Raw genomic sequence first — 13,106 nt, 5'->3', positions numbered from 1 at the left:
TCACCATTTGTTCTCTGCTTTGCCAATAAAGATAGCCAGCCAGCACCTGGGCATTAGAGAGAATAGTGTGGGACATCCAATTCCAGCGAGAGAAGGAGAAATAGAGAGGAGTAGGAGATTGCACCGCAAGGAGGAGAGGTCCAGTGGCATGATGAGAAGACCCAATTCCAGAGGAAACCAGAAATGCAAATATTAAGGGGATTTGGGCTGGGAGGAAGATAGATTAACCATGGAGCTTCAGAACAGATTCATAGTGCCCAGTGCTGTGCTCAAGCCTATGAAAATAAACCAGTCTCTCTGCATCAATTACTTGGGAAACAGCTGGCTTAAAAAAAAAAAAAGTCTCAGTACTAAATTTCAGGAGCTTTACTTAAGTATTAATATTCATTTAACAGGTTCTGGTCAAAGCACTCCCAAGTTTCCTGCTCTGTGGTTCTGCCTCCATACTGCCGACATTACCACCCAACCCACCACGCCCTCTGACATAGGAAGGAAATACAATGTCATGTCCATTGGTGGTTCAAGGCTTTGGAACGATTTCTTTAATCTCCTAAACTTCTTACACATGTACCAGAAGTTCTCCATGTTCTTAACTTTCTTTATTAGCCTTTTCTTCTGTAACTCGCAGGAGCCACCCCCTTTCTACCACACTGTCTTACTACATGGGCTCTTGCTGTCATAGTTTTGCGTCATGGGAAGAACATATGCTTTGGTTTCAGGGTTCACTGGGTTTAATCCTAGGGGTACCGCTCCCTTATTTGCTTACCATTCAACCTGCTAAAATCCTACTCTGCCTGTTCAAACGCTTCCTCCTTTGTGAAGTTTTTCTTAAATATTCTTGAATTAAGGAGACTTTGATAGCAAGAAGTTCTGATGGCTCATTTGTACGTTTCTATAAATTTATATCTTGTTCTGCCTTCCACAGTATTCATACATGTCTTTTTTTTTTATAAAGAATCATTTTGCTCTGTAAAGTATTTATTACTTATAAGCAAAGTGGAAAATTTCAGGTTCCTGTCTTTCTTTATATAAAAAAAAAGGAATGAAAGGAGGATCTCTAAAAAGATATAGATTCAGATAGTAGAATAAGAAATTCACAATAGCTGCAAACAAAGGAGAACAATTTATATGTGTTTATTTTTTTCCAACAGATTAGTTTTTATTATTTACAAAGAACTAAAAAGTTTAGGCACTAGAAACACAAAAAAATCTGATTAAATGTAGCTTGATTTTTTTTTAATTTTTATTAATTTATTCATATTACATCTCAATTGTTAGCCCATCCCTTGTATCCTCCCTCATACATGTCTTAGACCACAGTTAAAATCCTCACTCAGGGGTTGGAGAGATGGCTCAGAGGTTAAGAGCACTGCCTGTTCTTCCAAAAGGTCCTGAGTTCAATTCCCAGCAACCACATGGTGGCTCACCTGTAATGAGATCTGGTTCCTTTTTGTGGTGAGCAGACACACATGTGGGCAGAATACTGTGTAAATAATAAATAAATTTAAAAAAAAACAAAACCTCACTCAGCCAGGCGTGGTGGCCCATGCCTTTAATACTAGCACTTGGAGGGAGAGGCAGGTGGATCACTGTGAGTTCAAGGCTAACCTGGTCTACAAAGCAAGTCCAGGACAGCCAAGGCCACACAAAGAAACCCTATCTCGAAAAACAAAACAAACAAAAAAAATCCTCACTCAGTATACTTCCTGCTGTTCATTTAAATTCAACCGTATGCAAGTTGTCAGGACACTGGCACAATGTATAGCCCGATTCTTTGGCAGAATGTCACATAAGTGGCCTCTAGCCCAGTTCTTCACAGAGCCCTTGTTTCTCTCTGAAACCTCATGAGTTGGGCCTCCATGTTTCTCTTCACATTCTTGTCTACCATATTCCTACAAGAATCACTCATTAAACTCTGTTTGCAGCATTCAAAGGCTTTTCTAGGCCAGAATTCCAAAATCCTCCACAATCCTCCTGAAAGCCATTCCCAAAGGCTTGAGGACAACATGGTCACAGCAAATGGACCCCATTTCTCAGTACCAATTTTCTGTATTACTTTTCTCACTGTGACAAAATTCCTAGCAATAAGCAATGCAAAGGCAGGGTTTATTTTGGCTCACAGTTTGAGAGTATAGTCCATCATTCCCGGAAGGTAGGACAGCAGGAACTCGAGGCAGCTGGTCACATTGTATCTGTGGCCAGGAAGCAGAGAACAATGAATGCCCATGATCAGCTAGATTTCTCATTTTTTACTCACTTCAGGACCTTAGCCCAAGGGACAGAGCTGGCACGGGGGTTTAACGCAGTTATTTCCAACTCAATTAACCTAATCTACAGGCTTTGCCAGAGGCTGACCCAATCTAGATGATCCTCAGCAGATGTGACAGGAAGCTTAGGAAATTCTATTGTCAAGTTAACAGTCAATACAGCAGTCTTAGTTTTAATAGCCCAAACTGTAAAACAGGAAAGTAGTGCAATAATCCATGAATTTCTTAGAACTTTTTAAAGCCAAGATCTAGTTTCAAACTTATCATCCTCCTGCCTCAGCCTCCTGACTGCTGTGAATATAGATCCGTGCTACCACAACCAGCCTTTAGGATTATTTTGAAGACTAACCGTATATCTGACAGGCTTTTTAGTCGACTGGATATACTGAAAAAAAAATCTCTGAACCTGAAGGTTGGATGAGACAAACTTCCACAACTGAAAGTCAAAAGGAACTAAAGACGGAAGCCTATCTGAACAGAACATCCAAGGACGACAGGATATAACTAATAAAAGTAAACATATCTATGTCTCTGTGTTCCTAGGAGATTTATATGTGATAGAAAACCATGAAATCAATATGCATCTATCAATGGCTAGGATATTTAGCCTTAAAAGATAAATAAATTATGTCATTTGAGATAATACGGATCACCTTGCAGGACATCATGCTAAGTGAAATAAGCCTGGCACACAGCAACAGATGCTAGTTTCAATTATGTATGAAATCTAGGAAGGTTTTATTGACAAAGGCAGAAAATAAAAGGATTACTACAGAACTGGTTGTGCAAGTGGAAGGACAGAGAGATGTTAGTCAAAGTATACAAAATTGCATCTAGACAGAAAAAATGATTTCAAGAGCTTTGTTTGCAACGTGCTGACTATAATTTAAAAACTTAGTAATTCTTGAAATAATAATGCTAGAGCACAATTTAAGCATTCTCACCACACACAAAAATATCATGTGTGGTAAAGCGTAGGTTAATTAGTTTTATTTATCTATTACATGATGCAGACATACGTCAAAGCAGCCTGTTGGGACTGAGCATGTAGCTCTGTGATACAGCACATGTCTAGGGTACATAAGGCCCTAGGTTTGATCTTCAGCACAGCAAAAGCAAGCAAGCAAGCAAGCAAGCAAACAAAAACCGACTGTTATATACCATTAGTATACACAATTCATTTTTATTATTTTTGAGTGTGTGTGAACATGTTTAGGTGTGTGAACATGTGTGTAGGTATGGCACATGTGTTGATGAACATATTCACATGTGTGTATGGAGACTGGAGGTTGACGTTGGATGTCTTCCTCAAATCTCTCTCCACCTTATTTTTGAGGTAGGATCTCTCCAGAGCCTGGAGTGTATTCTAACTGGGAAACAAGCCTCTTCAGGGCTGGGACTGGAGATATTAACCATCATGCCTGGCTTTTTACATGGACGCTGGATGTGCTTTCAGCCCTCCAGTTGTTTTTATGCATTGCATACATGCCATGTAATTTTCAGTGTGCTGCTAATGGGACAGGTGAAGAGGGCACTTCTGCGTCTCCCCCGTCTTTGGAGGCCAGTGCTCATCTTCTCGCTATGAGGAAATGGTGTTAGCTGAAGGTGTTTTGAAGTTCTTTATTTTTTACTCCAAGATCATTCATAGCTTTCCATCACAGGAACTGGGGAGATGGCTTAAATCTTTATTGTACTTGCTGCACAAGTGTAAGGATCTGAGGCAGAGTCCCAGGCCCTGTGAGGAGCCAGCTGTGGTGACACCTGCCTGTAACCCTAGTGCCCAGGGAGCACTGGCAGGAGCGTCCCTGGGGCTCACTGGCCACTTCCAGGTTCAGTGAGAAACTTCGACTCAAAGAAATTGGAAGCTGCTTTGGGAAGATAATTCAACAACAATCTCTGGCTGCCATATGTATGCACACACAGGTGCTCATACATGAATTCACACATACACATGAATTTTTTCAACACAAATGGAATTTTGTTGAATGCTCTGATAGATAAACTTAAATGATTACATAGTTTTTCTTTAGATTATTCTTTAGATTATTACCATGGCAAATCACATTGAAATAGTTTTCTTGTCTTTAATCCAAGTACTCAGGAGGCAGGGGCAACCAGATCTTTGTGAGTTTGAGGTCTGCCTATTCGACATAGTGAGTTCCAGGACAGCCAGGACTATAAAGAGAGATCCCATGTCAAAGAGAAAAAGCGTTTTCATGTTGAGCCAATGCTTATAGATTTTAGGAGCTCTTATTTAGTCGAGCTGTTTTTTTTTTCTATGTCTATGTATCATTGTCATCATGGATAAAATTGTCATTACACCATGATTAGTTTGCTCTGGAGACAGTGTATTAGTCCAGCCTCGCCCTAGGCTCTGTGTAGCTCAGGCTGGCCTCGCACCTGTGATCGTCTTTCCTCCTTCTCTTGAGTGCTGGCCCTAAAGCATGTGCTGCCACACCTGACCGTGATCGATTCTGTATTATATTTTAACCACCAGAAACATAGTGACTTAAAACAACACAGATCATTTCTTCCTGTGGCTTTTGTTTTGTTTTGTTTTGTTTTATAGATCAGAAGTTCTTTATGGGTCTCATATGGCTTAACTCGAGGTGTCAACCAAATTCCACACCATTTCAGAGCCTCTAGAGAACATTCTCGGCAGGATTCAGTTCCCTGTGACTTGGGGGCCTCCATAAGTTGAGCCTGTTAGCAGTCAAGCATCTCTGCTGCCAGCTGCAGGGGACTCACAATGGGACAACAGGCATCTCTGAAGCCACCCCAGAGACTCAGCAACATCAGAACACATCATCACCAGGCACCGAGATGTGATGGTTCCCTAAGCCATGTTTGCTCTTTCTGCACGTGCACTGAGGTTGCCTTATAAGGGGACCTGTCTCCTCCCTCACTCTTCTTCTCTCCTTCTGTCTCCTCAGAGACACTCTCTGTAACTTCGTCCCCAATAAAACCTCTCGTAGGCCTGTGCTGAGCGGTGTGATTTGTGTGTCCATTGAATAGCTGCACCACACAACCCCAACAGAGGGCCTTTCCTGTCCTTTAGTGGTCATCTGCATTCCTTGCTTCAAAGGCTCTTTCTTCTATTTTCAAAACTTGCAGTTGATGGCTGAGTCTCTGTCACACTTCAAATCTCTGTTGTCTCTCTCTTCTCCATTGGTAAAATATTTCTGGTCACATCTAAGAAAGTCTTTTTTAAAGACTGATTAGATGGGGGTCATCTGGAAAATCAGGGTAATTTCCTCCCCTGAAGGTCCATAACTTCAGTTACATGTGCAAAAGCCTTTTACCATGCCTGGTAACATAGTAATACATTCAGAGCATTGGGGCATGCACATCTTGGGAAAGTCATCAGTCTGCCTTCCACACATCATGAAAAGGGGTAAAATTCTCTGAGGAGAGATAACCATCTTAAATATGTGCGCTCTTCACAATGGAGGTTCTAAATTCATCATGTAAAGCCTAAGAGATCTGAAAAGAAACATAAACCAACAATTATAGTTGAAGACTCAGCATGCCTTGGTCAGTAACTGATAGAGTAACCGCGTGGGAGATCCACAAGAACAGAGACAATTTAACCTCTGTTACTCAACTGGCTCTAAAGACAACTATATAACAATCTACCCAATAGTCACAGAATACACATTCTCTTTTTTTGCTTTTGTTTTGGTTTGTGTCCTTGTTTCGAGGAGTGAAACTAGGGCCTTGCACATGGTAAGGAATCACTACCTCTGAGATACCCCTGTTGATTAATTTTTTAAACTTTTGACACAAGTCTTGAACTCTTCATCTCTTCCTTCAGCTTCCAAAATACTGGGGTTATAAGCAAAGTTGGCACACTCTAGTGCAGCAGAATTTTTAGCAGAACTGTTGTATCCGGCATGAATCTGGAGTGACGGAACCTAAGCGTTGAAGCGGCCTTTTGTCAGTGGTTGTATCTGGGGTTTTACCGGGTTGTTCTTCTGAAGGGTTCTCAGAGCCTTTGCAGACCAGTCTCTAGACATGCCTAGACAATCAGGAAGTCTCCTGTGGCTGAGCACTGCTTAGGCCAGGTATCTTTTGAGACAACTGCTAAATCAGATTAGAGGTTTTAGTATTTGCAAATCCACTTGCCTTTTGAGTCACAACAGAAAGAGCTTCTAGGAAGTGTTCAGTCCTTGAGAGGCAGATCTGCTGCTGCTGAGAAGCCTGAACTCATCCTGCACTGTCTCTCTTGTCCAGAACCCAGAACCCCGACACTCTAGGTTCAGTGAGAGACTTTATCTCAACAGGATAAGCACACAGTGATTGAGAAGGACACCTGGCATCTTTTTCTGTCCTTTACATGTGTAAATGCACGTGTGCACATGCGCATGCACGCACGCACACACACACACAAAACCTTCCAGAAAACTCCAGGTTCAGTTGTATTTAGTGCTGAATTCTACCAAACATACAGAAAATGAACACTAATTCTACAAAGTCTCTTACATGATGTAGAAGGTAAGCCTCTCATTTTATGAGGCACATACACAAATAATAAATGTAGAAAATATATTTGAAGTAACAGCATAGAAAAGCTGTTAGTATTATGGTCTAAGGAGGTGAAGGTTCATCCAAAAATGTCAGGCAAAGCTAACAGTGTTATCAACATGATACTGGTTTTGGAGATAAGAAAGATACAAGAGTGAGGGGGTTGTGGGTTCTTGCATGGTTTTGGAGAACTGCTGAGGGAAGCAATGTGTACCAAAGTCAGAGGCCACTGAGTGAAGTTACTGTCAATGACAATTCCTAAAAAGAAGCCGTGTCTACAAAGACTCACTGATGGCCAGATTAGAGCTGCAGGGGTGAGGCGCGGTTTAGAATGCTGTCAGTTCAGAGGCCAGGTTGCCTTATCTTGGGCTACCTTTAGCTCTCTAAATGCCATTGCTTGCCCACCTGTGTCACGACAAATAGATTCTTTTTGGACTCTACTAACTTAGCAGACCAGTGGCTTCCACCAGTGCCACACTAGGAATGCCACCAATACCATCTGAGGCCCGGAGGAGAGGCTCATCTATCTCGCTGTAAACACCTCTCTGATGTTTCCAACAATGTATTTTAAAAGTGCCTTGATGTTTTTGTTCTGTAAAACTATGAAAGTGCCTCCATATAGGAGTATGGTATTTAGTCTACCTTAAATCTGGGTTTTCAGGCCATGATTATTCAAATTTGGCTCCAGAATAAATTATTTCTTCTTTTTCTTTAAGGTGAAAGCTGCAGATTTTGTTTGCTTTAAGTTGGCAATTTGACGGTGAAGTAGGGGTAGTGAATGCCCGAGCCGTGAGACGTCTGCTGAGGAGAGCTGCACACAGGAGTAGGAGCAGTCCAAGAGAGGAATTTACGGTACAGACAGCAAAGCCATGGGGGGTGGAGCCATATGAGCCCTTTGAAACTAAAGCCCCAGACAGCAGACACAAACTGCAGGATTTAGTGTTTGTCCTGCTAGGTTTCAGTCTTACTTTGGTCTGATCTTCCCTCACTACTCTCCATTTCTCTCATTTGGAGTGGGAAATGTATGTTCTGTGCCATTGTGTGCTGGAGGACTTTTTAAAATTTTATAGTAACAGTTAAGAGATTGTCTCAAGTCTCAGAAGAAACTTTGGACTTTAGAATAGTGTTAAGACTGTTAAAGACTATGGGACATTTGAAGTTGGGCTAAATGCATTTCGTGTAGTGAACCCATGGGCTAAGGAGCCAAACGAGAGATCTGAATAAAAACGTCCCCCATAGGCTCATATTATCTGAACACTTGTTCCCCAGTTGATGGCGCTGCTTGGGGACTTTATGGAACCTTTAGGAGGTGGAGTCTTGCACTATGTCACTGGGGGTGGGCTTTGAGAGTTGCTGGCCTCATCCACTTCTTGTTTTAGTCTCTCTGCTTCCTGTGTGTGGATGAAGATGTGCTCAGCCAGCCTCTTGCTCCTGTCACCGTAGAATGCCTTCCCTGCCTTTATAGACTCTCCCTCTGGAACTATAAGATAAAATAAATCCTTCTTTCCTTAAGTTTTTTGTTTTGTTTGTTTTGTCATGATATGTTATCGCAGCAACAGAAAAGTAACAGATACCCTATTCATGACTATTCATTTAAGAATTTTGTTATGCTCTACTTCTTGATGCACATGCAATAAAGGCTTAAAAACAAACAAACAAAAAAACCCTGAAGCTGTGCGATGGTGGCACACACCTTTAATTCCAGCATTCAGAAGGCAGAGGCAGGAGGATCTCTGTGAGTTCGAGGCAGGCCAGCTTGGTCTACAGTGCAAGTTTCAAGACAGCCAAGGCTACACAGAGAAATTCTGTCTAAAACAACAACAACCTTGAATCGTATGCTTCTGTAAAACATTCTTTGTATTTAGGTCTTATCTCACTGAAGCCTCAGTTCAGAAAGGGATGCTTTTATTTCTCCTATCCTTTATATGCTGATGCATCTAGTCACATATATTAAATAACTTGCTTTCTTTTCCCTGAAGTAGCCCTTGACTAACTGTGAAATCAAGACCATGTCTTCAGGATCTCATTTAAGGACAAATTCTATTCAATCCAATATGACAAACCCTAGGTCCCTATTAAAGACACAGATGTAATTGGTATTTGGAACAAATGATAAGAATCATTGCAAAACAAACTGGTATTTACCATATGTTATCACAGAATTATATATAGAAAGAAAATAACTATCTTTCATGAAATCAATAAAACTGTCTACATTCATAAGTATCAGGTTAAAAATATTAATGGAGATGAACTTATTATTTTGTCACAATGATGATGAGATGATTTCTAAATAATTGGTACTATTTATTAGATGGTAAGAGCTAAAGGACCAGGGAGGGAACCAGTCTCTCCTAGAAATGGCTGCATAAACAGGACTGGAACAATGACAATATCAGTGGACATGCCTGCCTGCACCATGACGATAATAAACTAAACGTGTGAACTGTAAGTCAGCCCCAACTAAATGCTTTCCTTTGTAAGAGTTGCTGTGGCCGTGCTATCTCTTCATAGCAATAGAAACCCTAAAACAACAGGAAAATGATTTACTATAAAATGTTACCCTTTTAAATAGTTTAAATCACAGACAACATCATTTCAACTACCTTCTGATGACTCATCAGAAGAAAGCAAAGAAAGTCTCACAGTGAAACCTAAAGTTCCCCAAATAAGCCAAATTTGAACAGGTTTCAGAATTCTCAGTAGCCATAATCATAGTAAAACTAAATACTACATTCATAGCACCTAACATGCTAAAATAAAATTATTGATTCAAACAAACAAACACCCAAATCTATCATAACAACACATCCAATCTTAACACTTATAACTAATCCAAGAATCTGAAAACAGAAAATAGTTGGGCTTCTGTTGTTCTTTTGTTGCTTTGAGGCTCAAATCTGGGATCTAGAATATTCCAGGCAAGGGTTCTATTATGAGCTACATTCCCAGCCTTAGGAGAAGTATTGAAGAAAAGTTTTGAAAACCCAAACCAAAGACAAGATTCAACCGAAATATTTAATATTACATGCCATAGCCCCCAGATGGAATGAAGGCAGAAAAAAATAATTATGGTTGTCTTTTGGTAAGAAGTACCATAAAGTTCCAATAGGAATAACCCAGAAAAAAATTATCCATTAGATTAAAATACCACCCATTCAAGTCATCAACCTTACAGTTTCATCAGACGCCTCAGTTTGATGCAATGCTCATCTTTAGGACTATGTTTAATTCTACAAATCCTAATAATGTATATGTTGTATATATCTGATATACAATAGCTTTTTCATGTAGAAGGCACACTGTTAAAACATTAACTGGGTCAGCAAGATGGCTCAACAGGTAAAGGCACCTACAACAAAAGGCCCCTGCCATCAAGCCTCGTGACATGAGTTTGACCTCTGAGACCTACACGGTAGAACGAGAAAACCAACTCCTGCAAGTTGTCCTCTCATCTCCTCCCCACACATATGCGCTCTCTCTCTCTCTCTCTCTCTCTCTCTCTCTCTCTCTCTCTCTCTCTCTCTCACTCACTCACACACACACACACACACACACATAAAGAATAAAATGTAAGAATTGATTAAACATTAACAATGGCTAACAAATGCAATATGCATGCTAATAGAGCGTTTATAGTTTTATGTGCTCATGAATTTATGAATCATAAGACACATCACATAGCATATATATATATATGTGTGTGTGTGTGTGTGTGTGTGGGTGGGTGGGTGTATCTGGCATCATTTCATTGTTAGTACTATGATTATTTGAGAACTGACACAGGGTCTCACTCTGTAGCCCTGGCTTACAGAGGTCCACCAGCCTCTTCCTCCAAGAGTTGGGATTAATGATGTGCTCCACCTGCCTGGGGCAGCTCATTCTTTTCACATAAGCATTACAGCTTACATCCTCCCATAGAGACACACATTCTGAGGAGATATGGTTGTTACAAATCTACCTGCAGCTATCTCTTACATTAATAGCAGTTAGGGTGTGAATCTGGAGTCTGTAAAGGTAAGCCCGTTTTTACATACTCCTTCACTGCGTTTTCCATGAAACATGACCATCAGCCCTTGTAATGAGCATGTACTGCTTATCCTAGCAAAACAGTTATTTTCAAAATGAGAGCCTCTGATGACTATCAGGTTGAGTGGAATGTAGGTGTCATAAATTTTCCCCAGTCACAAGACAAGCTGGAAAATGTTATTTTCTTTTTCTCAAGACAGAAGTCTTGACCTTTCATCATACTCGTTACCTCTTTGAAATTGTCCAGGGGGAATTATGCGTACCCTGACTTATTATCCCAGCATTGCTAAATCTCCCCTCTGCATGCCTTGGTGACCTTTCTCCCGACTACCCCCTCCTTCAGTCTTGTTTTTTCTATGCTCCCTTCCATCCTTCTTCCTGTTCCCTTACACACACTGGCTTCAGTGTAATGAATCTCTGAAATACATCACCACAATCATCCATGGTTCTCCTTGGTAACAATCTCTCAGTAGCATAAATAGTACCTTGATATAAAATATGAATTCTCCAGCTTCCTCAGGAAGACAATGACTGAAAATTATACCATATCTAATATGTTTTATATCTTACTATCCCCTTAATTAGTCCACCTTCTTCCAGAACCTCCCATGCTCATTATTTAGACTAAGTTGCTTCTGAAACAACAAGACATTTATTTTGGTTGGCACTTATCACAATGAATGGTAATTTCCCATTTCTAGTGCTTCTCCCTTTGGACTGTCAGTCTATTTCTTATACTGTTCCATTTGGGTTATTTGTCATTATATTCCTTGTGCCTTGTACCCAGTAGTAAGATTTCAGGAATAAATATGTTTCCTAGTCTGCTTCATGAAGACTGTGAGATATTCAAAGTAGCTAGGCAGGTGCCATGTGCATTGCAAACACACTATCAAAGGCTATGAAATGCTTGCATAAAATAAACAATAAAGGTTGAGTTTACAAGTTTACCATCAGCCTTTCTAGCAAATGCTGGTCCACTGTATCACACGTGATACCCTTGCTACTAAACTAGGAGGGACCCTGTATGCTCTTATCTGCCTTTCACCTTCGCCTTTATCTCCAGGAGCAGCACATGAACAGAGGAGGGTTTCCACACACATTCCCAAGACCAGAGGCTGTGAGTCCTACCTTTATGAACCATTTGCCGGCATTCAGAGTTGACAGGAAAGTCCAATTGAAGCTAGCAGTGTGGTTATAAGCAGCTGATGGTAGGACCTCTCTGATATTGGTTGTCCTGGTCAGGTCATAGTCATGCATGAGGAAAGGCACACGATCAAAACTGCAGACAGGAGGGGGAAAGAGAGGAAGAGGGACAGAGGATAAACCCAGCCACCACGGCATAAACGAGTCCCCAAAGCCCTTCAGGGTTGCAAGCCTTGCAAGGCTTTTTCATGCTTCCTCAACCCTCAGCACAGGACTGAGTGCTAGCCGTTTATGCAGATGTCAGCATCCTCCTGTCTGGGAACCAGTCTGTCGCATACATGTATCTATGTTGGCGGTGCTGAACGAGTAGTTCCTTATTCAGAAGATTCCTGATGCCAGGAAAGCACAAGGTACAGTAATGACCTAAGAACGAGGTGAACGGGTGTGGTTATGAGGCAGGGTCCCCACCATATGCAGCATGCATCTATACAGGCTTCCTGTGTTTCCCTGAGCCTTTTTCCAGGATGGTGTCTGCTTCACATTGGACATTATCATACAACAAATTCCCAGTTCCTCTATTTCCTGGTTGCTGTGTAGACGCCCCGACTTTATGAAACTCTCTGTTCCTTTCTCATTAAAATAACCATCAAGAGAATATCTACAATGGTCATGATATTAAGGGCTGCTTAACTTGTCATAACTATAAAACTGAATAAAAGAAAGGGAGTAACCGCTTAGGCAAAGAGCAGCTGGGACAGCCGTAGCATGCCACCGAGAAAAGGGGCGTGGAGTGGCTCATCTACAGCATGGCACAGCTTCCGTCCTGTCAGCACTAGAGTCTGTACAAGAAGCGGGAGCCCAAAGGGACCTAGCCACCCTGCTGCAATGGGAAGAAAGAGACCAGAGTAGCTAAAGAAAGATTTAATTTATTGACTAGAGTCCCATGGAAGACGGAGCTATGCAAAAAACAAAGCAAAGCAGTTCCAGAGCAGCGCATAGCAAGATCTTGTGACTATGACTAAGTGTCAGTCTACATATACGAAACTCTACGGAGCTTTAGCAAGAACAAATGTTGGGTTGATGACACAGCTCGGTGGTAAAGGCATTTGCTGCCCAGCCTGACAACGTGCGGTCAATCCCCAC

General features: G+C 41.2%; 1 protein-coding gene across 6 annotated transcripts in view; it reads right to left on the bottom strand.

Moving 5' to 3' along the window:
- Positions 1 to 13,106, bottom strand: part of GDPD4 (glycerophosphodiester phosphodiesterase domain containing 4) — a 91,192-nt gene that overhangs the window by 33,177 nt on the left and 44,909 nt on the right. For all 6 annotated transcript variants that reach the window (XR_014776592.1, XR_014776593.1, XR_014776594.1 and 3 more), the window contains one exon: positions 11,949 to 12,099. Coding sequence is in view for 1 of the 6 variants with exons in the window: in XM_084768206.1 (XP_084624332.1) it covers positions 11,949 to 12,099 (151 nt within the window). In the remaining 5 variants the exon portion in view is untranslated. The remainder of the gene's footprint in view (positions 1 to 11,948; positions 12,100 to 13,106) is intronic.

The sequence above is a fragment of the Acomys minous genome (assembly GCF_964271855.1).
Source record: "Acomys minous genome assembly, chromosome: 2".
Lineage (NCBI taxonomy): Eukaryota > Metazoa > Chordata > Mammalia > Rodentia > Muridae > Acomys > Acomys minous.
Note: the sequence above shows the minus strand (reverse complement) of the source record. Positions and strands in the feature narration are given on the sequence as shown.